Source organism: Lasioglossum baleicum, chromosome 12, assembly GCF_051020765.1.
Source record: "Lasioglossum baleicum chromosome 12, iyLasBale1, whole genome shotgun sequence".
NCBI lineage: Eukaryota > Metazoa > Arthropoda > Insecta > Hymenoptera > Halictidae > Lasioglossum > Lasioglossum baleicum.
The window spans coordinates 4,626,514-4,654,413 of NC_134940.1; the positions used below are offsets into that span (position 1 = coordinate 4,626,514).

The following is a 27,900-nucleotide window of genomic DNA, read 5'->3' on the forward strand; positions in this document are numbered from 1 at the left end:
TTAATCCGTTGTAATTGCCGCGGATACTTTATGCAAATACCTCTTACGCGAACGAAAGGGAAAGCCGTAGTTCGGCAAACAAATTGATTTGATGCAATAATTTGCAATAATTACTTTAGTACGTCGAGCACAAACTAAACCGTGCAGCCAGTTTTATTGCGCTTCGTATTTTGCCATGTTGTCCGAAGTTTCAACAGAACAATCCGCATTGGTGGTACACCGTTTTATTATCAAACTTTTTCGCCCCTGACAACACCAGGAAAAATTCAGCTCGAGTTGCAAATATTTTTTTATGTTCTCCAATTTCCCAAAATGGTAGGATTGTCGAGCACAAATTCCGGTATACATAGAATTGATAAATTTTAGAAGGTATGTAGTTCTTTTTTATGCTGCAAAGAGGGATTATTCTTTCTGTCGACGCGGATCTAAATGTATTGGGTTGGCGAGAAAGTAATTTCGGTATTTCGAAGTGAAATAAAACCCAATTTGTTTAGACGTTTTATGAGCGCGGAATTATGAAGGTATCTGAAAGATGGCGAAAGATTATCGAACAAAATGGCAAATATTTTATTAATTAAGGTTCATTGCTTGAATAAAAAAATTTGGTTTTATTTCACCTGAAATTACCGAAATTACTTTCTTGGCAATCCAATAATTGATACTTTTTAATTACTATTCCCGAGTACTCGTTGCGAACACATGGAACAGTAGTCGCGCTCGTGTCTCACTTTTTATTAGGTTGGAGGGAAAGTTTTTATAAATTCATTCAAATGTTTTCTTTAAAATGCGACAGAACATTATGTGTTCCCGCGTCTCTCGTTTTCCATTTCCGAGAGAACGGAGAGCTCGATTTTTGCAGACGTTCCTCGCGCAGAAGATATCGGAAATCATCTGGATCTCCAATATTACTCACATCGTCTCGTTTAAAATTGTGTTCATCTATCCTGTTGCCAAGAGTGGTGCGAATATTAATAAGATTCACTGCAGGCTCGTTCAGCTCAAGTGGAAGAACCGAAACGTTTTTCCAATCGAAAACTACAGATAATAAACGTAATAAATCTTTCAAAATAGTAGTACATTAGCAGGGGCCAAAAATAACAATTATTCGTAAATTTTCTACGATAAAAATCATTAATAACAAGTTAATTATATAATTGAAAGATAATCTACACAATATTATAAAGAATAAAATTCGAAGTACAAAAAGATTAAAAAATATCGATTTTTATAATTTTTGGTTTGCAAGTAACATTTATTAGTGTCCAAAAAATTGGATCCCCTCCGATAAGTGTTATCGATGAAGAAAAACTGTTTCGATTGCTCAAAGCAGTTATCGATGAGAGGAATTTATTTCGATCGCTCATAACAGTTATCAATGAGAGAAGTTCATTTCGGTCACTCATAAGTTATTAATGAGAAAGATGTATTTCGATCGCGCTCATAACTACATAGACTGCGGATCTTTATGCATTCATAGGAAAATTGAGTAGACGAAATTGAAAATTGTAGGAATATTTTGAAAATTGAAGATGTTAATATATGATTTCTATAATCAAAAAGAACGAGCCTTTTCTGCTCTAAAAGTAACGCTAGATGATTTGCGATGTAATTTGTCAGGAGAAAATTTGAAAAAACTCATTTTTGTCACATTAAATTTTGATGTAGCAATTAATTTTATGAATAAAAAATTTATGAAGTAATCGATTGTTTACCATTGGGAAGTTGTACTAGTATATAATAACTATTACAAATTTCCTTCATCAATAACTGTTATGAGCGATCGAAATGAACTTCTCTCATCGATAACTGTTATAAGAGATCAAAATAAGATCGAAATAAAATTCTCGTATCGATAACTGTTATCAGCAATCAAAATAAAATTCTTCCATCGATAACTGTTATGAGTGATCGAAATAAATTTCTCTCATTGATAACTGTTATACGTAGACTGCGGATCTTAGTGCAAAATAAAAAATGTTCGCATTGATTGCAGGACACAGGAGCCAAATAAAAATTACGTATCCTTCTTTTAATTATCCTACTAAGCTGAAACTAATACATTGATGTCCTTAAATATTTCCAACACATCCACTGCTTTAAATTGTACGTGCCCATTTTTTTCATAAATGCGTAAAATCCGCAGTCTAGTTATAAGTGATCGAAATGAATTTCTCTCAACGATAACATTTACCAAGAATAGATAAAATGTTCTGTTACTTATAATCCTTATTTGTGACCAATACGATTTTAGTCGATGAAATACTTGTTATTCCATGGCTTTCTTTCTTTTTGGTTATAACAGTTAGGGTCCCCGATACTTAGTTCTCGAGCATTCAATCGAGGCTATCGAAAATAGTAGATTCGAGTAGACACGCGGAAGAGCAAACATAAATCGTCGGATCAAAAGCTTCGTAATAAAAAGAAAATCCGTGATATCGCCTAATGACGACTGATTTTGGAGTTCTCGGATTAATACAGTCTCAAGGCTGGTAACAACGAACATGACTTGGAAATATAGTGGCAGTGGTATCCACACTCCACACCCACATCCTCGTAAATCGACCCGTAACCATGTATTCGGTTTTATGATCGATGCCTCGCTTCCTCACCTCGGCCGCGTATGTTTACGCGTACGAGCGTCGAGGTGTTCCCTAATATGCTGAAAGGGAGTAGCCATAATGCGCACGGAGAGCTTGCAATTGCGTCGGGAAAATATGCGACATCGAATACCATAAATCCCTGTTGCATTCTTACCAGCGCGCCGCTGCGCTGTGGCCAGGCCGTTAAAAACCGCAAGCAAACATTCGCCAGCGAAGTTTTTCAATTATTCATTCACCTGTTACTGGGCTGGTCAATGCACTCTGCCACTCGTTTAATTAGTTTTCCCTTTATTTATTTCTGCTTGCTGATGTTGCAAGTTCTGCGCCCACTGGAAGAGAAAAAGGGACGAGCACAATTATTAACACGTTCCGTTTTTCCTCGACAATTGCACAAACTTGCGTGCTTTGTTCTATGCTGCATTTTTGCACGTGGATTTTCGTACGTGTTCATTTCTCTTCCGATCTGAAATATTTCTATTTTCTATGATTTTCTTAATTTGATCGATACAAAACATTAAATACAAATATTAAATACGTTTAGTAATTTATCGAAATATAAATTAAATAATGCACAAAGGGTTAAACGAATTCCGAAAATTAAATTGTATATATGTATAATAATTAGACTGCGAATGTTTATGCAATTTGAAATTTTTGTAGACGAATTTTAAGAGAAACTCGAATCAAATAACATCTTATTTTTCGTAGTGCTAGCCTTTTTAGATCCGAAATAAATTAAAATTACTAGTACCAGTATTTTTTGGAAATTTTCAAAAGCCATAGTCTCATATAGATCCGCAGTCTAGTAATAATTGACGATGTCCACCCAATATACATATTTAGTTATCGTTCCGCGGAGGAAATAGTCGAGGCATCGATTTTTCACTCGGCCGAAACAAAGAAAACATCGTGGAAAGTTTATGGTTTTTGGTCGAGGGGGGTCAATGAATTGAAAATAGGTTGTGCAGATCGCAGACAAGAGTTACGTCTATATCGTTCGCGGATCTGAACTTTGTTGCATGTGCCTTTCTTATCATCAGACTTCAGCTTTCTTTTTTGCTTATTCATGTACAAGGTATCTCGCAATAAGACTGAAATTAGTGTAGCCAATGTATGCGATAAACTCGTACAAAGTTTATCCTTAATTACCGCGAATCAAATACGCGAACAATTTCATTACATGATTGCGCAACAGCGGAGAACGAACAATTTCCGATTCCGAAAGGACTTCCGCGCGGATTTGTTAAATAAACTGACTCGTCGTGCTTTTTATTCCTTTTTCAACACCGCGCCGCACAGTGGGGTATTTGCTCGATTTCAGCGGTCAAGATTCAATTTTAAAAATTTGTCATAAATTGTAAAATTTTTGTGGCTCGAGTTAGTTGAATATGTAAGGAACAATCTCCCATCATTTGTTTTCCCATTCATGTATCCATTAAGCTCTGAAATTTGTCGGAAGTTTGAATTTCTGTTAACCCGCTTTCATTTCTCAACGAATTCACCTATCAGTAATTTTTACCTTATTTACATACACATACAGATTTTTGTTTTATAGAAGTTTTTTTAGCTAAGTATAGGGTATACTTTTAAGAGAAATTCCCTTTTGTACTATATACATTTTTGTAGTTAATAATATTTAAAGATAACCAACGATTCAGTCACCTTTTTCATGATTCTAAGACTTTGGTAATGAAATTGTTATACTTCCGGGTGAGTACCGGTGTTCATTTCTATGCCATTGTATTCTTTGAAGTTTTCTGATTAAGATGCAAGAAAAATTGGCTCTGACTACGACTGACTCCGTGTTTTATAGTTGATTTACGAAAAAATGGTCATCGTGGGCGCGCGAAAATCGCAGCATCTCTCACATCCTGCATGTTCCCATTCGCTATATATATCTTCGTATTAACTTAAGTAAATACTAAATAATAATAATAAACACACAATATACACTAAAATAAGGAAACATTATACACATGAAATTTAAATAATATACAGGGAGGGGCAATGACTATGTCCACTTTGAATATTGCCGTTATTTGTAATAATATGAAAAAATGCTATCAACAAAATTTGCACGGTATAGAGGGGAACATGTTGTGACATAAACATTTTCTGCGTGGGTAGAGGCATTGAGGAGATTTCAAGGTCACCTTGATCTTTTTTAACGGAAATACCTACTTTTTGTATCATGAATCGATACACTATCGAATTCTGAGTAAAAATTTATTGACCTCCATATGTCTTAAATCTAATAGTTAACGAGATATTATCGAAACAATTTTTTTTCTTCTTTGGATAATATATCTCGTAAACTATTCGGTTTAGGACATACGAAGGTCAACACTTTTATACTCAAAATTTGATGCTCTATCGATCTATGGTTTAAAAAAAGGACATTCTGTTTAAAAAAATCAAGGTGATCTTGAAATCTCCTCTATGCCTCCATCCACGCAGAAAATGTTTGTGCCACAACATATCCCCCTCTGAACCGTGCAAATTTTGTTCATAACATTTTTCCATACTATTATAAATAACGGAGATTATTCTCTGTAATAACTATTTTAAAAAGATATTTTAATTGTAAATGATTACACTTTTTGGTAGTGTACATAAAATAGACGAATAACGTTAAAATATTGATTATAATCCGCAGTACTTGATTGAAAAATAGCTACAAACTTTACAATCTGATACGCTCCTCTTTATGGACAAATTTTGCATTCAATACATCCGTTTCAGTAAAAACGGCATACAACAGTACAAAAAGTAGAAGTCTCAAGCTTTAAAATGGTTGTTTTTTCGTCAAATTTGGATAAATTTTAGCAATGTTACAGCAGTTTCAATATCGAGCGAATTTTGAACTAGCTGTGGCCGCTGAAATCGGGCAAATACCCCACTGTGCGCCGTTTCAATTTTGGTCGATCAAATCGACTGACATGATACGGTTTTTGTTCTCGGATCCTTTCCGCGCGTTATCAAAACCCGAATTCGCATAAACGTCCGCAGGCTGTCGCCAAACCATTCGGTAGAATGGCGCAATAATGAAAGTGATACGATACACGTGTTCCAGTCGGTGTGCTCGCAGTAAGAGCTAATGGAAATGAGGTTTGATTAAATCCTTGATTAAATTCTTGATTAAGAATTCGGTCTGAGGTTTCATCGGGATGTTACGTCGACTCGAAGACCGCGATTAACCACTGTCAAAAGAGTGAATCTGATTCTGGCGAAGAGGGAGGGCGATGACTCAACGCAAACTCGAACTCGGTTGAAATCTAATTACGAGGCTGATCAAAGATTTGAGTAGAGGTTAACCAAGATTCGACCGTACGCCACGAAGGCAATCGGGGTCTAATTGAAGTCTGACCGCGTCACGTGCCATGTACAAACAGCTTCCGGTAGATTTCCGACTTAAAAAGAACTGCGTACTATCAGGTTGTCCCAAAAGTTCGTTTCGTTCTCGATTAATGTGCTCGGTGCAAATTCAGAGTAATTTTTAAGAAAACCACACACACGCGTTTAAGAAAGGGGAAGCTTAAGGAATAATAAAACATTAACGAACAGAAGATTGTGCTGTTTGTGTATGCCGATGTTATCTAACAATATGGAATGTGCACGTAGCGAAACAAACTTTTAGGACATACTTACAAATATTCGGAAATTGCACAAGTTCCGGTTCGAGAACAAAACAAACGCGAAATTTTTCTTCTTTTCGTGCTAAATCGACATTTCCCGGTAATTGCGCCGTTCTAATTTTCCTTTTTTTCGAGGGACGTGTACTCCAGCTGACGTGCAGCCAGCGAATGGTCTGCTCGTGGTAGACAAGTCAACACTGTCTCGACTAGACATCGAGTGTTTGCATCTTGACGAAACCACATCTCGAACTCCTCCTCGGTATCGATTTCCACTATTTCTCATGCTATTTTAAGCTATCGCTGGCCGAGTGTGAGAAACACCCTTCAATTAGTTTCTAATCAAATTTCCGAGGTTGTTTCCAAATCGCAACAACGGCAAACTAATGAAACCGAGATCGTGTTCGAGTAAAAAAATGAAGTGGAAAGGAGACAAACGAACCGGAAGGAGAGCTTTCCATTTTCCCTCGACCCGCATCTTCGTATTTTCCGGCGAGAAAAGAATACCACACGGTCTCTCCACGATGAATTCCGTTGCTAGGCAGCGTATTTTCCCATAGATAAAAGTGCATCGAACCATATGGATAGTTTTAGCGTGTCCTACGTGGATTCGTGGCGCGCGGGCATCGCAGTTGCAACTTGCAACCGATGCAACCCGTACGTGCGTCACGGTGCACCGAGAAAGAGAGCGAGCGAGAGAGAGAGAGAGTCAGGTACACTAGGCACTCGCATGGTTAATGGCCATGTTGAGAGCATTATCGGGTGACTTTCGTTGACCTATGTCTTCGTTCCTTCACGTGTGTGTTCAAAATAAACGCGATTCCCGGGTATATCGACCTAATTCCCAGTTTCAAACTGGTCCCGATACGAACAATTTGCCAACAAACGATGCGTTGCGGTAGACACCGTCAGTCGATCGTCCTTTCCTAATTGGACACTCGAATCGATGAAGAATCTCAATGGCTGGCACAAGCAGAACCGCAACGCTTGCTGCGAAAGCACTGCTCCTTTACCAGGCATATTACTATTCAGATTAAACAGCTCGCTGATTAGATTTGTTAATGATTAATTGAATCAAATATCGAGCAGAGAAACTAACTTCGGTCACAATTATTTCGAATAATGTTTGTCTTGCAGAGAGATCGTCGTTGAACCAATACGAAAAATGGAAGTACAGGACAGGACCATAATTCTTGTCGATCGTTCAGGTGTTTCTTAACAAATCGGGTGCGTCTGTTAACGGCGCAGCATTTTTTATTAGATACACACTATTCAGATCAAACAGCTCGCCGATTAGATTTGTTACTGATTAATTGGGTCAGATGTCAGACTAAGAAACTGACTTTTTTTGTTCGCAATTATTTCGAAAAATGTTTGTCTTGCAGAAAGATCGTCGTTGAACCAATACGAAAAATGGAAGTACAGGACAGGACCATAATTCTTGTCGATCGTTCAGGTGTTTCTTAACAACTCGGGTGCGTCTGTTAACGGCACAGCATTTCTTGTTAGATGCACACCGGTGCGGTGCGCGTCTGGTGTCGGTTCGATCGATCTGCTTCGAGATATGCAGTTTTCCCATCGGAGTTTGAAGTTGGTGTTCGGTCGTTCTGGGAATACGCTCTTCGTAGCTGGTGTTCACTTTCGCGATAACAAATGATTACTTTATTATATCACCTGTTTCTTAAACTTCTTCTTATTTTGACCTATAAAAATTCTCTGAACGGATTGTCCGGGAATGAACAAACTTCTTGTCTCGGCGTAGTTCATTCAAGTTCCAGAGGTTCCTCCACCGCCTGGCACTTCTTCGGCCAACTAAACGAGCCGATAAATCGAACGCTTGCGAAAACAGCTTTAGGGATCGTTTAATTCGGATCGATGCCGGAGTTCATGAGGCGTTGCCGAATTTGCTTACCGAAAGTGCAGAGAGCTTTCTTCACGGTACGCTGAACGCGTAATCAATACACCACCCTGGTTGCCGATAAGATTGTGGCGTGTGCAGTCGCCATGTGTATCGAATCAGGCCGAGAAGCGAACCGAAAGCTATCGTTGTGGGCGTTCTCTTTTCGCGTTTACCTACTTGGCCGTGGCATGGCAGAATCATCCGCCTGTGTGATCTCTCGCCGAGTAAAATCGGAGCCGTGATAACACGTCGAAACGCGACGCTATACACTTCCTTTATTTGCTCTCGCCTCGGTCATCTAGACGCCTTTCAAACCCGCCGAATAAAAATAAACCGTTTTGCGAAGCAGAGCCTCTCCAGTCCCGCTTGTCGCCAACGCGTTTCTCGCTTCTCGCCGAAATGATTTATTTCCAGACTGCGGATTTTATGAATTTATTACAAAAATTAGTAGGTGTAATTTAAGAGAGCGAAAACATTCGGAAAATTTCAACACACTATTACATTATTTTCAACCTATTAACACCTTTCTTCCGACCTAGAATAATTCCCCATTCTACTATACTATTCTTTTCATTTAAATTGATGTAATAACCTCAAACAGTACCGAAATGTGTAGTCATTGTTTAGATACCAAAATATTTAATAATGTAAACAATATTTTGAATGATGGTACAGCAATTCTTAGTGGTGACTCTGACAATAAAACCTATCATTTAAGATTCTTCAGTAAACAATTCAATTTTTGATTATTAAAAACTATGTACATGTTACACAGGGGGCATAAGAATTTTAGAAAGGCTTAGGTGGGGCATGGCACAAAAGAAGGTTGGGAAACACTGCTCTAGAGAAGCAAGTCCAAAAGAAGGAATAATATTTTTCGTTTTCAAGTAAATTCAGTTTGACAATTCAGCTTCTGCTGGTGACCTACTGGATCTATTTATGTATGTAAACACCGAATCTTCAAACTCGTAGAATCACCCCCTCCACGGTGGTACTATCAATACTGGGACACTCGGTGTAAATACAGTAATCTTTCGACTTACGCGGTTAATTCGTTGCAGCGCTTTCCGCGTAAATCGGAATCAAAATAAAAATGTTCTGCCTGAATTTCAACAAACTGCAGCGAAATAGAAATGTATAACCGGCGCGTTTCTTTCGTCTCAGTGGGGCGCGTATGAGATTTTAAAGGGTAAACTTCGCGCGAACTTCGGCCGAGTTTATTAAAGTTCGCTGCGCGGACAGAACAACGCAACGGCAACAATAGGGGGGTCGGGTCGGGGACAAACGCGAATTCGAATTCTACGCCCTCAAATTTAGCCGACCGAGCAATAATCTGAAACCTTTCATCGTTCTTTGGGTTTAAGCTCTCGGTTCGCAGCTGCGGCGAATGTTTATTCCTCTGGTTTTCGCTCTTGGGAACTTATTTACGGTTTTGCTGGCTGGCTATAATACGATAGAATGTACGCGAAATTTGCCATAGGTCGCAGATCTTTGTGCGTTTTCTGCTATTACATGATTGCATAAGTTCGTGTCCGATTTGAAAATCAAATTCAATGGTTAAATTTTAAAGAGTACAGCTTTATTAATCAATTGTATAGTCACCATTCTTCTCTACAATTACAAAAGAAAGGTGACCATATATAATTTTTCTTTTTACACTCCGCGGTGCAGTACAGTTTTGCGACATCTATGAAAATCGTCTGATATTTACTTCCGCGAGAACGAATTCCCAAACGAAGATTTCATCTTCGAAAACGATTTTGAATCGAGTCCCACGTTGGAGAACCTCAATCGGTTACTACACGCACGAGCGGAATCATAAAATGTCGAGTGGCGCAGCTAAAATTCCCGACCCAATAAATAAGTTACAAGTACAAACGGAAATATGCACACTCCCTGGCAAAAGCGAGATGAAAGCATACCGGAACCATATCGGGAGCAGCGTGCACTAAAACAGAGTTTCAATATCGGGAATAGAAGTAAAGCAGCGACAGTAAAATCGCAGTAGTCGAAGCGTACCGAAAACCTCGATAAAATAGAAAAACCAACATTTCCTTCGGTGTAATGTCTACTTTGTACGTAATCCCCCAAAAAGCGTAATGGAAGGAATAAACATAGAGTTTCCGCAAATTGGCACACCACGATGCGATCTCGTTTGAACGTCCGCAGTATAACATTCGACGAACCGTGCCAGCGAGTCTCGAAAACAGTGCGGGGGTTTTCGGATCGTCCTTTTGTCCTCTTTCATTTTGCATACTGCGTTCTCGAACGTCAAAAATTTATGTAGCGTTGCGGGATTCGAACGGCTTGTTTATCGAAAGCCTGGCCGCCGATTTCGCCGGCTCGAAACGAAAGAAAACCGTTCGACGACGGTTTCACCGCGGAACGATGATTTATCTAGTACGAAAAATCGGTTACGAAGTTTCTGTAGTGGCCACTCCGGGAGATTCTGCACGACGATACGAGACATCGTAGTAAATATCTCCGTTCTCCGGAAGAATGTCGGTCGGCCCGGAAGATACAGTCGAAGAGATAGCAAGAACTCGGTTTCACTCCAGTCGAAAATGTTAGGTGTACAAATTAATTCGTGGCTTACTTTTACATTCAACATTTTCGGTGAAGATGCTGGCGTGATAATTGTAATTTAATTGCCTCTTCAAGAAGCTCCGTCGGACGACGGAAAACGCGATTTTGAATTAGCCAGGCTCTGAAGACTTGAATTAAACGAATTTCGTCCCCGTGGAACGTTTCATTCGAATATTTACGCGAATTACCTGCTTCCTAATTTCGGCTTCAGTTGGCACAAGAACTTCATGGTCGCGCGCGCGACAGCCACATGGGTAGATTTTAGGTTTCGATGCACAAAGGGATGCGCTAAGGGAATTTTGAAATGGAGCGTGTTTATTCTGAGCGAATTTTCGGAGGGTGGTGCACGTAGGATTTAGTGAGAACAGTATTCGAAGCGAATGAACCTTTAAATAATTGAATCGAGGACTTTCATCTATCTTCTATCTAGGGTAAACTGTACAATGATTGGCACCTTAAGCCAAAATCTTAGTGAAAATCTTTTTATCTTTTTTTTGTAATGTTTAAACGAACTTCACTTGCTATTATTATAAGCTAATAGACATTTTTCTACAAAATCAAACAGTTTTTAGAGTCATAAATCTTTTATTAAGATTTAAGTAAGACAAATAGTACATTCATTGGCACATTTGGTACAGTTATTGGCACAACACGATAATCTTTTTAATATTGGACTATACGATTCAAACTTTTTTCGGAAGCTAGAGCACTTAGTTCACTACAGGATGTGAAAAGAAATTTTTTCGAAAATTGCAATTGGTCGGAATTGTAGAGAAAATACTAAAAGATCCATTTTACACCTTTTTTACGTGGGCCTATATTGAAAATTTAAAAAATACGTTTTGTAGATCTGTTTCAATTAAACATATCCTGAAAATTTCGTAAAAATCGATCGACGTTGCAATGAGCTACAAGCGTTTAGAGATGGTAACAATTGCAGATTTTCGGCCTATAACAGCAGTAAATCTAAGACTTCTTACATCTTTCAATAACTGTCATTTTTCCCCGCATCAACCGATTTCGATGAAACTTTCACAATGCATATAACCCACACAGATCTACAAAAAAAAAATTTCAAAATTTCGATATAGGCCCGCATAAAAAAGTTGTAAAATGCAACATTTAGTATTTCCTCCACAATTCCGGTCAAATGCAATTTTTGAAAAAATTTCTTTTCACATCCTGTAGTAAACTAATTGCTCTAGCTTTCCAAAAAAGTTCAAATCGCATAGTCCAATATTTGAAAAGTTACGGTGTTTTTAAGAGTGTCCGAATATTAGTGGGAGTCATTGTATCTCGAAAACGAAGCGTCAAACAAAAAAATGTTATTCCTTTTTTTCGACTTATTTATACATGCAGTATCACCCCCTGCTCGGTGTACCACCCGTCCGGCCACACCCTGTATCATATAAAATAGAAAAATATGTGTGTATGTATGTATGATCCCATCGATCTAACCAAACGTTGTTTGAGCGCGGTGGTTGTAGATAATCGGCCGGTTCCAGTGCGGCCGAGTTCGTTTTACAAAATAACGATTATCTTGTTTATTCTGCATGAAAATGGAAATAGAAAACTGTGTTACATCGGTAAGAGATCGTTGGAATCTGCAGGAAATCTCCGCGCGATTTTTACACGCTCGTTCGAACGGTTTACCTCGTTTAAACGGTCTAATTTGCAACGGGGGGTTAACCTCGTACATTCGTCAGAAATGCATAATGTATAACGTACCGCTAACCAAACGGGTAACAGCTACCGAAACCGACACGAATATCCGCGACCCTTTAATTAACGTAACGATTGCCGTCGCGCAGTAAAATGCGGGAGCCGATCGTCCATGAAAATAATTTTGCACGAGCATGGACCGCGTTTAATTGAATTTTATTCTCATCGATCAACTGCACGCACGGCTCATCTTCGGAAATGAAAGTTCACTTCATCAATCCTTCCTGCGACGGCGAATAAACCGCTGATCGAGTCAAATACTGTTTTCTCTCGTTAAAACGTCGTATTTTTATCCCTCTCTCGCGGTGCGTCTTTGTCTCGGACGTCAACCAATACGCCGAACAACGGAAAATAGTGTCCACTACTCGATAATTGGGAAACCTGAGTTTACTAACCCTTATGGAGCACTAAGAGTGATTATTTTATTTTACATTGCTTCTATTTAAGACATTTACGACAAGAATGAGTAGGTGTAATTAAAAATGTCAAAATACCTGTTAAGAAAGAAAATATACTCTTGACTCCAGTTCGTTGAAAGTCAGGTAGAAAATTCGGTTTTGCATAAAGATCCGTTGTCTAGTAATCACTAGACTGCACTAATTACTGCAACTTGACTTTCGCTGGAATAAATTCTATTTGAAGCTTAGGGATAACTGCGACAACCATGATCGAAAATCCATAGAATCCTTCATGAATTCCCACCGTGTTATACCTTGCTATCTGATTCACACGACCAGAAAATATATTTTCCGAAATTCGAATCAATTTGAACGGTGTGAATGAAAACTTCGTACGAATTGAATTTCGTCGGAGCTATAATTTCACGCGTTGATCATCCCAGTGAAGAGAGGGAAGCGAGTGAAATCCATACGGTAATTCCAACAAACTGAAATTCCCGAGGCGAATCGAGAGTAGTTCAACTACTTTTCGGACGCAACAAAAACACGCTCGTTTCCATGTACATAGTTTCGTGCGGGGAAAATAAACGTCGAAACCTGAAGAAACTTTCGATTCAAATACGTCGAGTAGTGTAGGATGAAGCCGGTAATAAAATGTAATCCGGGTATTACGTCTGAGAAGCAACAACTGACAAATCGCCGGTTGTGTTACGAATTATTCGGTGGTTAAATACGTATTGTAGTGACACGTTAGGGATAGGACATCCCCACTATTTATTTTCTTTCCGCAGCAAGCTTTCTGGCTGTGACATCACACGCTCAGATTGTAATGCAAAAGGTTTCATCACATCTGCGGAATGGCCGCCGTACTCACCGGATCTCAACTCTATGAACTCCAGCGTTTGGTCGATTTTGGAGGCCAGGGCCTGTGCTCAGCCCCATAAAAGTTTCGAGTCGCTGAAAAAATCTCTGCGCCGGGTGTGGGACCGAATGACGCCAGAAGAGCTGCGGCCCACAGCCGAAAATGTCAAAACACGTTTGAGCCTCTGAATCGGCTCAAAGGGTGGCCACTTCGAAACTTCTTAAATATATGAATACTAAAGCTATGTTATGGTTATTATCATTTGGTTTTTCAAAATTCGTCGATTTAACAGAATTATAATAAGAAATGTTTAACTCCTTTATTTCTTGTCACCCTGTATATCTCCTCTATCTTTTTTTTTCTCCTGAACGCACAGTTTTTCTTTTTAATTTGTTTTTTCATATTGGACTGTTATCCAGTTCTGAGCTATGTTTAAAGTTTCAAGTCTCTAGCTCATCGGGAAGTGGTTTAAAATTCGATTCCAAGATTTAACACATACAACAACAACAACGACAACTCGGCAAGCTAATATACATATATCTGTGATTGCCAGGAAAAACGCCGCATGTCACAATTTCAAAAAATTTCAGTTTATGCATTAATTGAGGTTTATAGTATAGGATTTACGTCTTTGTCAGAAAAAAAGTCATGAAAATAAATTCGAAAGGCTTAAGAAGTGACCAAAACTTGAAACTGCCATATCTCGAAAGTGAAATTATGTGACATACGGCGTTCTTTCCGACAATCACAGATATAAACTGTGGTAAAAACTGTTTCAAATAATGAGATGGCAATTTTGGCTGGCGTCCCAGAGTCACTCGAGAGTTAATCGAGGTGCTACTGTGTTTGAAAATTCTTCTAACGTGTTTACTGTTTCACGTTACACCTGCTTATTTTTCTGATAAAACCGCTGTCGTTGCCGTAAATTGTTCCGACGGCGAATGGAGTTTCTTTACGCGGCGATTCGGAGTGACGAAAGTCGTTCGGAGCGTGTTTGCCGTTTCGGAAACACGGTATAAATTTCGCTGGACAACTGGTTGATTGGGCATTTGACTTTTCCGCAGGTGTAGCTGGCCACTCGGCACAGGTAAATTGATTTCGCCGGGGGGGGGGGGGGGTGCCGCCGCCGCGCCGGTGATGGTTTCATTGGCCGGCATGCTTACTTTTCGCCCGATTCGATTTACGACACGCGGTTCCGTTCCGGCCGGAATATACGCGGAGATTGAAAACGTCCGGGAAATGAATGAATGCTCGTATTCGGCTAACCGAAAGCAACAGTGAAATATGCCGGCGAGAGTCTCACTTCTGGCCTGATATCATGTTCGCTCGGAACAATGGGCAATCTTTCACGAAACCATTGTCCCAGCAACACGAGATCGCACATCCCCTTTAAACGGCACACGGTTTATTCAAACACGTGAAAAATTGTCGAACATCGAACGACCGGATCTTCCTCCTTTTTTTTCTTCTTTTTTTTCACGTCGGACTGTCAACGCGTTCCACGCTCGTAAATTGGAAAAAAATTCGGTGTAATCGTCGCTCGACACGAAAAATGAACACGAAATTGGCTTATTTTGTATGTATGGAAAAATTTTCACTCCTTCTCTGAATTCCACTTACAATTTTTCTCTTTGCAATGCATTATCGTTTATTCCGTAGCTGAGTCGCTGTAAGCTCCAACTGAGAAATATGTATCTCGAGCGCGAAAGGTTCAACCTGTAATAAGGGATATACATATACATATACGTATATAAGAATGTTCGTTTAGGATTTTTGAAACCATCCAACCAGTTTGTCCGTGGATACGGTGTTCAGTCTAAAAATACAGAAGAAATTTTCAGCCACCTCCGTCGCGTGTTTTTCCAACAAACACCGGCGGAAAATGCAATGGCCGAGATGCAGTTTATCGTTGGGGCATGTTTATTGAAACTAAATCCTGCATTGCGAATCACTTTTCCTGCAATATTACGCGAGGCGAGCTTTGCGCGGCACGTCAGTTATAATTTTTTTGCGCTCGCGTTTTGTAAAAAGTGTCCAACAGAATCGTATCGTTCCGTAAATTACGGTAATATTTTTAGTGCGCGTTTCTGTATTTCATTTTCATGTTCTTCACTTATTTTAAATATCGCGTACGTACGGCTAATGGAATCAACAATAGAATAAAGCTAATGAACAACGACGACGAGAATTGTGGCAGTTCTTGAGTTAATTGGATCCAGGTGAACATCCAGCAGATGACAGATCTAATAACGCACCGCATCCTTCCAAATTTACATCTCTATAATTACTCTTCGAGGTTTCCTCGTACCTGTTGCGACATTTTGCTGCGTCTACTACGGGAACGTGCAGCCTCTAAAATCATTATCACAACTGGAGTTCGGATCTTCATGCACTCATAGCGTACAAACATTTAAAAATCTATCTAATGAACAATTTTAATCTCTTCTCCTCGACACTTGCGTAAATATACATTCCGCAGTTTTAATGTCGCAGGCAAAAATTTGATTCCCCGAAGATCAGCGTGTCGCAATGAATATTCGCAGTCTACGGAACTTGAATCGAACGTAATGAATGTGCTAGCAGACGAGTCGAGTAGCTCTGGTGCTCGCGAAACATATACCGAGGTTGTTCACGATGCGATAAATCGGTGAATTACTTCGTTGACGCCGTTCCGCCGCAGCTGAAATAATAACACGACCAGGTGGCTCGTTTTATCCGACCGATTGGAAAACATTGGTTAGAGAATCGACGCTCCCTCGTGATCGACATGCCGACACGATCAATACGTATTCTCGCGAATATCAATCGTCTCGATACTCGTTTCCTCGGGTCCAATTAACATTTGTAGCACCGTCAATCGATTTCACACTGGGACATCGAAACGACGAGATTTATCGTTTTACCGATAACTGACGCGGAAACAATTATTTTTTGGAAATTGGAAGATCATGAAGAATGCAGAGATAATCGGTTCGGATGTACCAAATAAATATGATCGGAACTGCATCGTGTTGGGTCCCGTTTTACTCCGAAGAATATTACAAACACGTTGCTAAAAGTTCCGCAAAAAATCACCGAAAAAGTATTCTTAAATTTTTCACAATATCGTGCACATCTCTGTCACATACAATCGAGACATTACCGCGCTTACAGCCACAACATGGCTGAACCGCCGCCACAGTGGGCCAAACCGACGAAATCTGTGTCAAAATCAAAGAACTTTCGATAGAAATGAGAGAAAGCGATGAAATTTTTTTAAAATAAAAGCTGAAACTTTGCAGAATATGGGATAATTATGGTGATTGTGGTACGAACGTTTTTTAACCTTGAAAGAATTCGTTAAACTTGTACAATTTCAAGAAAATTGTGATTTTTCAATACCACGCGCGGAAAATTTTTTTTTTTAACATGCGACATATCATCTCCCGTAGAATTTTTCACGCTGATTTCAAATCTGATCTCAAAATTTGTCTACGACCTCAGGATATTGCAAAATCGATTTCTTGAAATTCTACATGTTTAACGAATTTTCTCAACGTTAAGAAACGTTCTTACCATAATCTCCCTATTTTTCCCATATTCTGCCAAGTTTCAGCTTTAATTTAAGAAAAATTTCATCGCTCTACTTCATTTCTATCGAAAGTTCTTTGATTTTGTCTCCGATTTGGACAAAAGGTCTCACTGTGCGCCGCTTTGAGGGAACGCCCAAGGGTCAATTAACTTTGCCCACAGACTCCTGCTTGTAAATTGACCAGGGTGTCGACGATTATGACTACAAGCGACGAAGCCTGTACGCTTTCCACAATATGGTCGTGATAGTTCGCTGATAATTACCCAGACATCGCCGGTGCCTCGTGGATGACGCGATGGGAACTGATTGGAGATGACCATTACCTGGGGACAAATATTTGTCAACGATGTAATATATGTAGTAGGTCTCGAGTGGGTCGTAGTTCACCGACGTGACACAAGCTACTTCGTAAACCCGAATCAATTTACGTTTTGGAACCGTACGGGTGTTCGTGACCGGATGGCCTTCATCCTAATCCGGATGCTGGTTTTAATTATATTCTGTCCTTTAGCAAACTCCTTGGTGACCACTTTGCTGATATGAATCTAATCCTGTAGACTGCACCCGACGCATTAATTGTTCCCTCTTTACACAAAGACTTTAATGCTTTGATTGCAAATTGCGTCAGGCGCTTCTGCAATATGAATTTTAATTGGCCAGTCGATGCCGAACTTGTTGCTGTTGTTGGACTTGTGTTTACCCATGCTTGTTAGGAGAGTTTATTATTACTAGACTAAGGATCTTTATGCAATTATCTCTCCAAATTTTCCCTTTTATAATTACTGAATTATTAGAATTGTTTAAGAAATTATTCTAGCAACGTCCAGGTCTACCTTTATCAATTAAAAACTGTATCGGTTCAAGATACCGGATGTGTCCTTGGTTCTTGCAGATGGTGACGGTGCAAGCGAACATTTGTGGTTCGCATCGTCATCATGCATATGCAAGGAACAATGTGTGGGCAGCTGCGTTCGAACAGATAGAATTGTTCACGTATTCCGAGCGTCGCGCGTCATTGTTCGACGGGTTTCGTGCCGGGCTATCTTCAATTTAGCAAGGAAAATGCACGATTGTTTCTTGCTTCGATGCTCAAGCAACGTCGGAACTATACATATTATCGATCCATTTTGACGCGGGCAACTGATTGCTCGTCGAATCCGAAGGTCGCCTGTACGAAAATATATTTTTCAAAGAAACACAGCTTTCGCTACGGGATCAAAAATGATTAAATTTATTTATACTACAGCCTCGGATTGGGCGGCATTTTCGCATTTCCGTTTTCCACGGAAGCTCGGCGACCGACGGAGCGTTTCCGGGAGATTAGGTCGGCGCATCACGCGCGTGGTTTGTTGCTTGGCGCTTGTCGATCCGCATCGTAGATCGTGTCAAAAAGATTCCCGATAATGCGATAACCGCGGTGTTCCGCGAAATACGTCACACGTAATGGCCGTCGTCATAGATGCCGAATAATCGTCGCATCGATTCATTAAACGGCTGGCACGAATGCGAAAGCGGGCAAAGAACTAGGATCGAAGCAGTGGCAGATGATGCAAGGCCGATTTAATGAATGCGTGTTGACCGTAATCGTCGGCATTTCATCTTTCAGACCATCTCTCGCCGCTGATGTCCACCAATGATTTCAATTTACGTCAAAATCAACACCGAGCCTACGGCCGCGTGCGAACTGTCGATACGACGGCGCGGCGTGTCAAACGACGCGCTCTCCGACAGCGGTTCTGTTATTGGCGAAACAAATCTGCTTATCTCGCAAAACCCACCGGCAGATGATTAACTCTCAACTACTTCCGAAAACATTACTTACATAAATCTGCTTCATAGATCGTGGATTGGACCCGTGTCTCTGAATGGTCGGAAACTTGCATACTTAAATAAAACTCCCAACTTCCGAGTACGAAGTTCTTTGTACGATGAAATGTGAGAAGTTGCGGCCGCTGATGACGTCAAAGATGCCGAAGAAACTAAAGCGTTTAAACGCGCGTGAAAAAAAAAGAACTGTGAAAAGACTGGGAATTTCAATTTTCTGGAAAAAAAGAGAATTGGCAGTTTATGAAGAACGTAAGAACCTTGAAGGAAGCGAAGTGACTAAAGTACTGAAAGAGTTGAAAGAGATGAAAAAGCTACGGGAACTGAAAAGAACCGTGACCAACTGAAGAAGCTAAAGAGACACTGGAAGAATCGAGCAAACTGTGCCAAACGAAACGGACAATGAGGTCGTAGGAAAATTAAACAACTGTGAGAGAGTTAAGACGTATCTTTGTCGAGTCGATTTCCTTTCTCGATTTAATATCACAAACAAATTGTTTCGATTGAACTGTTTCAAATGAGAAAATTTGAAGTTTCTGCTTCTGGAGTGAAACGAGCGGGTGACGCGAGAATCCGAAATTATGTACAACGAAACTTTCGAAAAAGTTCAAACAAAGTGCCGCGCAATCTTGGAATAATGCAATTTACTGCGGGTTTAAATCATGTAAAATTGCCCACTAAAATAGAGTAGATTTACCTCGCCCATTAAAAACTTCGCGAGATAACGAATGACAGGAAAGTTGTAAACTTTCGTGAATAAAATGTACAAAAATCGAGTGGCAACCTGTTGGCGACGAATCGTGAAATCGCCAACCGTGAATCGATATAGTTGCCATAAATTTGAACGGGTGGTTACTTATTTCGCAATTACATGCTCCGACGATTCTGCACGTCTTCTTGCATTGCTGAATTCACCGGAGCGTCGCGACTTTGATTACACACCGCAATAACGAATTGCAAATGCATGTTAATTGGCTTTGTGTAATTAGAAGAAAACCCCTACGGAGTTTTTCTCGGTTGATTCAGTTCGTTCGCGTCGCATGAAAACTGGAATGTCCTAGATATTCCAGTCGATCCTCGAGGACTATACATTTCAAACGGCTTGTAAACGAACGTTCGATCCTCTTTATACAACCCGAATGAATATTTAGAACTTCCGTTTACGTTTTTACCATGCGATCTTTCAAACAGCTTTATATACGTATGTATACCAAGTTTCGAATGCCGGTTTATCATTCCGATCGCTTCCTTCGAGTTGTACAAGTTTCAAACGGAAAAAACTTCATTATAAGTTCGGGAGGGATTGATAAATGAAATCACGCGTGAACCCAAGCCGAAATTTCCACTGATTTATGGAAAATTTACGCGCGAAATTTCGACCGCGAAGTAATTTATCATAGCCCCTTCCTGATGGCCGAAAACTGGAACTGACCCAGATTTTAATGGGGACCACGGAAATCGGTTTCTACAATGTTGATTCATTGTTGCAGCCGTGACCGGTCCCAGAACGCCGGCAGTAAATTTTTTCAAAATGCCTGAGAGCTTTATGACCGCCCTGTACGATTATCGCTGGGATTTACTGTTTCCACTTTGCTGTTCGAATTTACTTGCATTACAATTTTATTTCAACGATTTCAATCAAATTCTCAATAACATAGATTTAAAATTTGTATTCTTGTAATCTTTCTACTGTTTCACATCACCCCGACTAGTTTCTGTAAATACACTTTCCAGAGTCCATTGATTAATTAACGTTAGGCAGAAGGTTGCTGGAGGTTGTCAGAGAGCAGACAATAATAGTGTGCTATTTGTAGTAACTATCGACTTGACGAATTGTTTTGCTTTTACACTCAATTTTCGAATAAATATAGATTTCAGCATCCGGTTCCCGAAGATCGCGACGCCGACGAAGCTCCGCAAGCTCCCCATTGAATTAGCTTTTTGGCGCAGCTGTTGCTGTTAAATCTATTTTGGCGTTATACACTTCAGTCGTTTATCGGGGAGATTGGAGCCGCCGATTTTTTTTCGTTCACTATTTTCTTCCTCGTTGCGTTTCCCGCTGCTTGGTACAGTATGCATTTCCAATTTGCGACGAGACCTGCGCGAGCTTCGTGTTCTCGTAACGTCCTTTTCAAATCAATTTGAAAATATTATTTTAGACAAACAAGTCGAAATGAATATGGGGTAATATTTAAATCCACATTCAAATTCAACTTTCAGCAACCCAGTTTAAAGCGAAATTCTACTTTCAATCATTGTATTTAAATGTATTGCGAAATATGAACCGTTAGATAGTGCTTGTTATTTCAACATTATGTGGAATTCATTTAGTGTTAATATCCTCTTCCTTCAAATATGTCTCAAAACAAGAACTACATCACTTAGACCACTTGAATAATTATGAGCACATGTGTGATGCAGCAACAGGTCACTGGCTGAAGTGGCGCGACAAATCTATAGGTACATGTAGTGCGAATGTTAATTATATTTTCCATCTTCATATAGCAAAGTTGATAGCGCACGGATTGAGCGGTAAATCATTTGAGATCCGAAAAAAGATGTGGCGGAAAAGACGCGAGAAAAAGAACGTTTGACGCAGGTGTCGTGTCTGTTGGTCGGCCGTTGATGAATGACTCGGATTGGTATTGGAAAGTTTGTGGTGTCGTCGGTGGGTTAACTTATCCGACGATGCGCTGGCTCGGAGCCAAACGCCGGCGTGTTAAGCCGCAACTGCTTCTACAGAAACTATTTCTCGCTAAATCGAAGATCACCCGATGTTCCTGGAACCGTTGTAAGAAACGTTTGGCAATCCGTCTTCCGGATTGGCCGCGCGTGCTACCTTTACCAATAGAGAGAACGGCATTCGCGCTAATCGAACGCTAATATTTACGAGGACCATCCGTGGGGGAACGATTCCCATCTCATCTCTATCTGCGGTCCGCTTCTTCGCGAGATCATCGTTCCACTGCATCTTGCCTATTTCCGCAGGGTATACTTCAGATATAATAAAGCGACTCCCGCTAATATTCGGACACTGTTAAAAAGACGATAACTTTTTAATATTGAACAGTTGGAAAGTTAGAACAATTGGTTTGCTGCACAACGGTATTGAAATATTTGAAGGAGATTGCAAATTGTCGGAATAATCTCAAAAAAATACTCTTAAAAAAAGTCTAAATACTCTTAAGAACACTCTTAAAAATATATAAAAGAACGTTTCAAAAGCTACGCTTATATTAAAATGCACTAAAAAGGAGAAAATCATATTTTAGGCATTAGTGACTATAAATAAAAGCGTGGAGCGCTAAACTATATTGACGTAATCTTCGTGGGCGCTCCACGCTTTTATTTATAGTCACTAAAATGCCTAGAGAAAATATTTTCTCCTTTTTAGTGCATTTTAATTTAAGCGTGATTTTTAAAAAGTTTCTTTTTATATATTTTTCTATTTTCTACTTTTTAGTCTTTCTTAAATGGAACGCAAGATATGGAAATACGCGAGATAGAATGAGTGGATGACTTCGAGAGACGACGCGACGTCTCTTGATGGAGTCTGAATGGAACTGCGTGAACGGAAAACCACACTCAGCGACTCAGCTCCTTCGTTGCGAAGTGGGTCAGCGGAGTGGGAACGCGTAGTGGAGTGGGGAGCGCTGCCGCGCGAAGTGGGGATCGCTGAACGCGATGACGTACTACCAACCGCCGTACGGCGAGGTGTGACGGTTAATATTAATTTTTTTTTCTCCTAGACGCATAGTTTTTTTAAAAATTTGTTTTTAATATTGCATTGTCATCCAGTTCTGAGCTATGTTTAAAGTTTCAAGTCTCTAGCTTATCGAGAAGTGATTTAAAATTCGATTACAAGATTTGACGCATACAACGACAACGACAAACATCGACAACTCGGCAAGCTAATATAACCGTGGTAAAAAAAGGACGATGACTTTTTAATATTGGACAGTTAGAATGTTAGAACAATTGGTTTGCTGCACAACGCGATTAAAATATTTGAAGAAAATTGCAAATTGTTGGAATTGCAGAGAAAATACCAGAAGTTGTATCTCGCAACTTTGTGGGCTTATATGGGAAATTTAGATCTATATCGATTAAACATATTCTGAAAATTTCACCAAAATCGGTCGACGTTGCAATGAGTCTTGAATGTTATTCTGATAGAATAATGATGTGGAAGCACATTTGATTAATGCAGGATTTCAATCTCGGGCTCCGATGTGTTTATTTCTGTGAACGATATGATCGAACTATATAATAAATAACTTCACATTTTATGGAGCAAGCTTGTCTAATGTTGCGAATGATACGATAACGCTGATTGATCGAGTACCAAGAGGGAATCAACAGGTTAACACATTCGCTGTAAATGACGCCGTTTCGTGTTATCGATGACTTAAGGATGCATGGTCGGTGTCAATTGCAGTTGTTAGATGCTCGACGATCGACAAGTGTGTAAAATACTTTAATCTATTCATTGATCATTTATATTGCTTCTTTGAAAAATCAATTTCTTTATCTCGAGCAGCGCGTTTCGCACGTGAATGTAATCGCATGACAAACTTCTCGATAGTATAAGATTTAAGGAATTTAAGTTTACGAAAGCCACGTAGAAAAAGTTCGATAAGAGGATCCCTTCGGTAGGATGTTCTTAAAAATGAATTACGTTGCGCAAGCTCCACGTTCCGAGCGCGATTTATTTCTAGATACCCTATATATTTCTTTAAATTCTATCACCCACCACAGAAAGAAACCTCGTTCCAATTTTTCTCATCGCCGCGCCGAGAAGATATTTTTGCGCGTCCTTTTGTGTTCCATCCTTCGCTTCTGCGACAGTGGTTCGGTCGATCATTGGAATTCTTGTGTAAATAGTATGCTGATCGCACACGAACTTCTTCTTCTCCCTCTCGTTCCATTTATAATTAGCTGGACGGCGCGGCGTTCGATGAAAAATTTACGGAACAGCAAAAAGAACGTGGAAATACGTAAATAATGTTTCCTATATTGAATTTCTCTCATTTCGATCATTTTTTGTTATTATCATTATAACACATTGGACAAAGTTTTTTAGCTGTACGTCATGTAATATTCCTGTGATGAATTTCTAAAATGAAAATAACCTACTTTCGTGATTCCATGGGCAGAGATGTTTTTACCAAATAATTATTTTTCCCTGAATAAATGTCTGCCTGGCGAGTTTGTTCAATAAAAATTAGGGACGCATGATTCCGTGCAATTTTCGTTCAGCATGAAATCGGGATGTTAATTTAAATTGCATTCCTATCTTACGAGGAAAATATTGGAGAATTATGGAAAACGGCACAGTGGAGAGTAAGTATTATCGAAACGCGATATCGGTTACTTTCATGTTGTTCCCGGAGCCCTGAAAATATAATAGTCCGCGTTATCATAGCAATCTCTGCGACGGGTTCCGATAAAAAATGCAAATTCGACGATAAGCCGAATGCAAACGGTTCGTTGGGAGTCCTAAGACTGGATTAATAAATTCGCAAGCGAGTCCTCTTCGTATTTGTTATCTTGTACACGTCATTCTTCTGCTTCTGTGCTGCCAAACTGATCAAACATTCATACGTGAATAGTTAATGAATTTCATAGGATCTCGACGGAAAGAATCAAGATATTCTAGCGCGGATGCGATCCCCAGAATTAGCCTCTGATTTTTATGCAAAATTCGAAAGTCTGCTTTCGTTGCAAGATACAGGAGTTATGTATGTGCGACTTAAGGTGAAGTGCCCTATGCCTGGACAGCATGTTTTTCTATTTTAAATTTTATCACTTTAAATAAACAAAAATAATTTTTTAAGAGTTTTAACATTCAGTTCGGAGTTTGTAAAGTAATTTAAAATCAAAAAATCATTGTTTAGGTTAATATCTTAATTGTATTAACAAGAATAATTCAAACCTATAGTTGGACATATTAAATCCAATCTAAGCTAGTACCTGGACAGAAGTAAACCCTACACCGGGACAAATTGAATTTATGTATAATCTGTGCAACAGACACTATAGTGCCTCCAAGCACTATGGCCGCCACGGGGAGCGAGAGGCGCGACCGGGAAGAGTGGGGGTATTCCTTGAGAATGCCTCCGATCAAGCAAAAATTTGCCCATGCCTGATCTATAACATCGAACTTTATTAATCCTTTAATATGATGCACATATGAATATATTATTATTGTGTATTACATTCTGCCCTTAATTTGTTGTGTAATTATCTTTTCTCTTTCGTGTAAATTATTATTGATTTCTTGTTCTTGTTCTTTTTTAATTTTGTATCTCTCTTTTTCCTGCTTTTTTGACAAATGTTCTTCTTCTATAATTTTTGTTCTTGCTCCTTTTTTCAAGATCTTTCGTCTGTCTTCGACAGTACAGTTGGTGGTCCTTTGTTAGCATCCACCGAACTTAAATCTTAAACTGGCCCACTGTATTGAGAGCTTGTACTTGTACTAATATAATTATTTAATCTCTTAATTACTGATTTTACTATGAAAATTCAGTTGTCCAGATTTAGGTATCACTTTTGGACTGTCCAGACTTAGGGCACTTCACCTTACATTAATTTATGTATTTAGCTCCGACCAAAAGTATTGGAAATAGCGTATGAAAAGTGTTAACATTTATCGAGGTTGATTTTATCTCTATTGTTTGCATCTCTGCTGTTTGCTTTCTCTCCGAAATAGAAGTTTGTAGAACGTTCGGAACACTTGTGCGATATAATTATAAGTGTGTACACAAGTCTGTATGTCGTATAATAACTTAATACATACATGTAACGCCGCCGCCGTGATGTAACGGGAACATATTTTCCCAGCTGTGAACATGATTGGCGGAACGAAGCCGAAATACGTAGCGCGTACAATTAAATTTGAACGGTATAAAATTGTCAAAATGGAACGAGGTTGAAAGAACGATTCAGAAACAATTTTATAATATTTTTTTGCCTGTTGGAATGTTTAATGAAATTCCGTGTTTCAAAGGACAAATTTACCGTTTCGTTTCGACTGTAGATTTTTACGATTGTGTTTTTTCAATTGTGGAAGAACTGAACAGCTCCGGAGAAGGAATATTGTGTGAAACGAGTGTCGCTTCGAAACACAAGCACATCAATTTCACCGTGTCGATGTAATACTTGAATTATGCAGAGCAAGTCACGCAATTGGTGTTCGTGTTAAAAAAAGAAATGGCAGAACGACCATGGCTGTGACCTTGTCATGCCCACATGCGCAAGATGCGTGCACAGTGCCATTGTTTGCTCGGTTTTTTAAAACGACCTTTGCTGAATAATTCGCAAAAGGACAATAAGAGCTCGTTAAAATCGATTGTGTAAAAGGAGAGGTGGAGTTTCGGTGTTACCATGTACACCGCGTACATATTGTATAAATATTTTCGGTTACACGCATTAACACTTTTACACTTCTTTGTTGCAGATCGTGACTCGAAAGCATTAAACCCCCCACTATATTTTCAAGAATGGTTAATATGGACATGCAAATTGAGGTGAGCAAACGTTTCAAGTAAATACTTATTCATCGATTTGCATATTTTTCTGGAATCTCAATTTTACTGCTGTATTAAATCCCTTTAATGTCGGTTGTAATACTAAAAAATTAGATACAATTTCTGTTTATCTGCGAACATATTTTCTGAATTTTAATGTCGTTTATACGTACATGAAAGCCCGATAAAAAATATATTCTTACCTCCTTTTGTGAATAATAATAATCACACAGTAAAGCTTCCCCGACACGATGTAAAAGATATATTTTAAATATATAATTCCCAATCTTCTTAATTTGTTCGTAGATTACGCGAACTACAAGATGTTTATTATTAATCACTTAATTTTTCCGCCGTGAAATTTCCGTTTTAATCGATTCCCCAATGGGTGCTTTTCTCATGTACATAATTTCGCAGATGTACCAAATGTTCAAGTACTCCCAGATTGTTTAACGTTTAATCAATTAAATATGGAATTCCCGAATGCGTCGGCGTGTTCTGTTTTCGGCGCAAATATTTGCAGAATGCTTTCGCGAATCGGTACGCTCCGCGTACCGCTGTTCCGCGTGCAACGTTTCCGCTCTATTTGCGATAATTACGGAAAAACGAACCGGAAACACGCGATGATACTTTTCTCGTGCTTCGGCTCGCTTTATTTAGATCATTAATGCGGTCCCGGGCAATTACGGGCCGGTGTTAATTTCCCCTGTGCAATTCTAGCCGTTCTTTTATCTTGACGAGCTTCAGACAGCATTTTGTTGACGCTTTCTCCACCGCGAACCTATTTCATAGATTTTTTAATGACAGTGTTGTGCACGGTAGAAGATCCATTTTCTTCTAAATAAAACTTAGGAGTTAAAAATAGAAGATAGTGATGTTCTTAAAGTTGTTCAACATCGTCAACATTGTTTCGACGTACGAATAGTTTGTAGATCCACTATACTTTCTTTCTCAAAAATTCGAGCCTTGCTAAACGGTTTGTATAAATAGCGAAGTGTGAAACGTGAAATAAAAATATCTGGCGCGACATTGATGGAAATAGAAACGAACAAGACAATAATAGAGCAACGCAGTAACCATTTAACGGCAAGATGAGAATTTCCGTGTGCGACATTATTGGTCTGTTAAATCGTGCAAGCTAATTAACACAATTCGCAAAGACATTGAGTTCGGAATACATTGTTATTGTAGAAACGATTAGAGGTCGGAGTTTAGCGTTTCAGCTAAGCAGGTCGCGGTAAAAATCCGCTTTGGAAATCGTAAACGTCGTAATTCC

The 27,900-nt window shown here is 39.3% G+C and overlaps 1 protein-coding gene across 5 annotated transcripts in view; it reads left to right on the forward strand.

Annotated features, from left to right (window-relative positions):
* Positions 1-27,900, forward strand: part of Dh31-r (Diuretic hormone 31 Receptor) — a 166,410-nt gene that overhangs the window by 14,270 nt on the left and 124,240 nt on the right. For 4 of the 5 annotated variants that reach the window (XM_076435009.1, XM_076435007.1, XM_076435004.1 and 1 more), the window contains exon 3: positions 26,555-26,624. Coding sequence is in view for 3 of the 5 variants with exons in the window: in XM_076435004.1 (XP_076291119.1) it covers positions 26,598-26,624 (27 nt within the window). In the remaining 2 variants the exon portion in view is untranslated. Of the gene's footprint in view, positions 1-22,588; positions 24,439-26,554; positions 26,625-27,900 lie in introns of those variants that run through there. The other variant, XM_076435006.1, reaches the window with a different exon arrangement.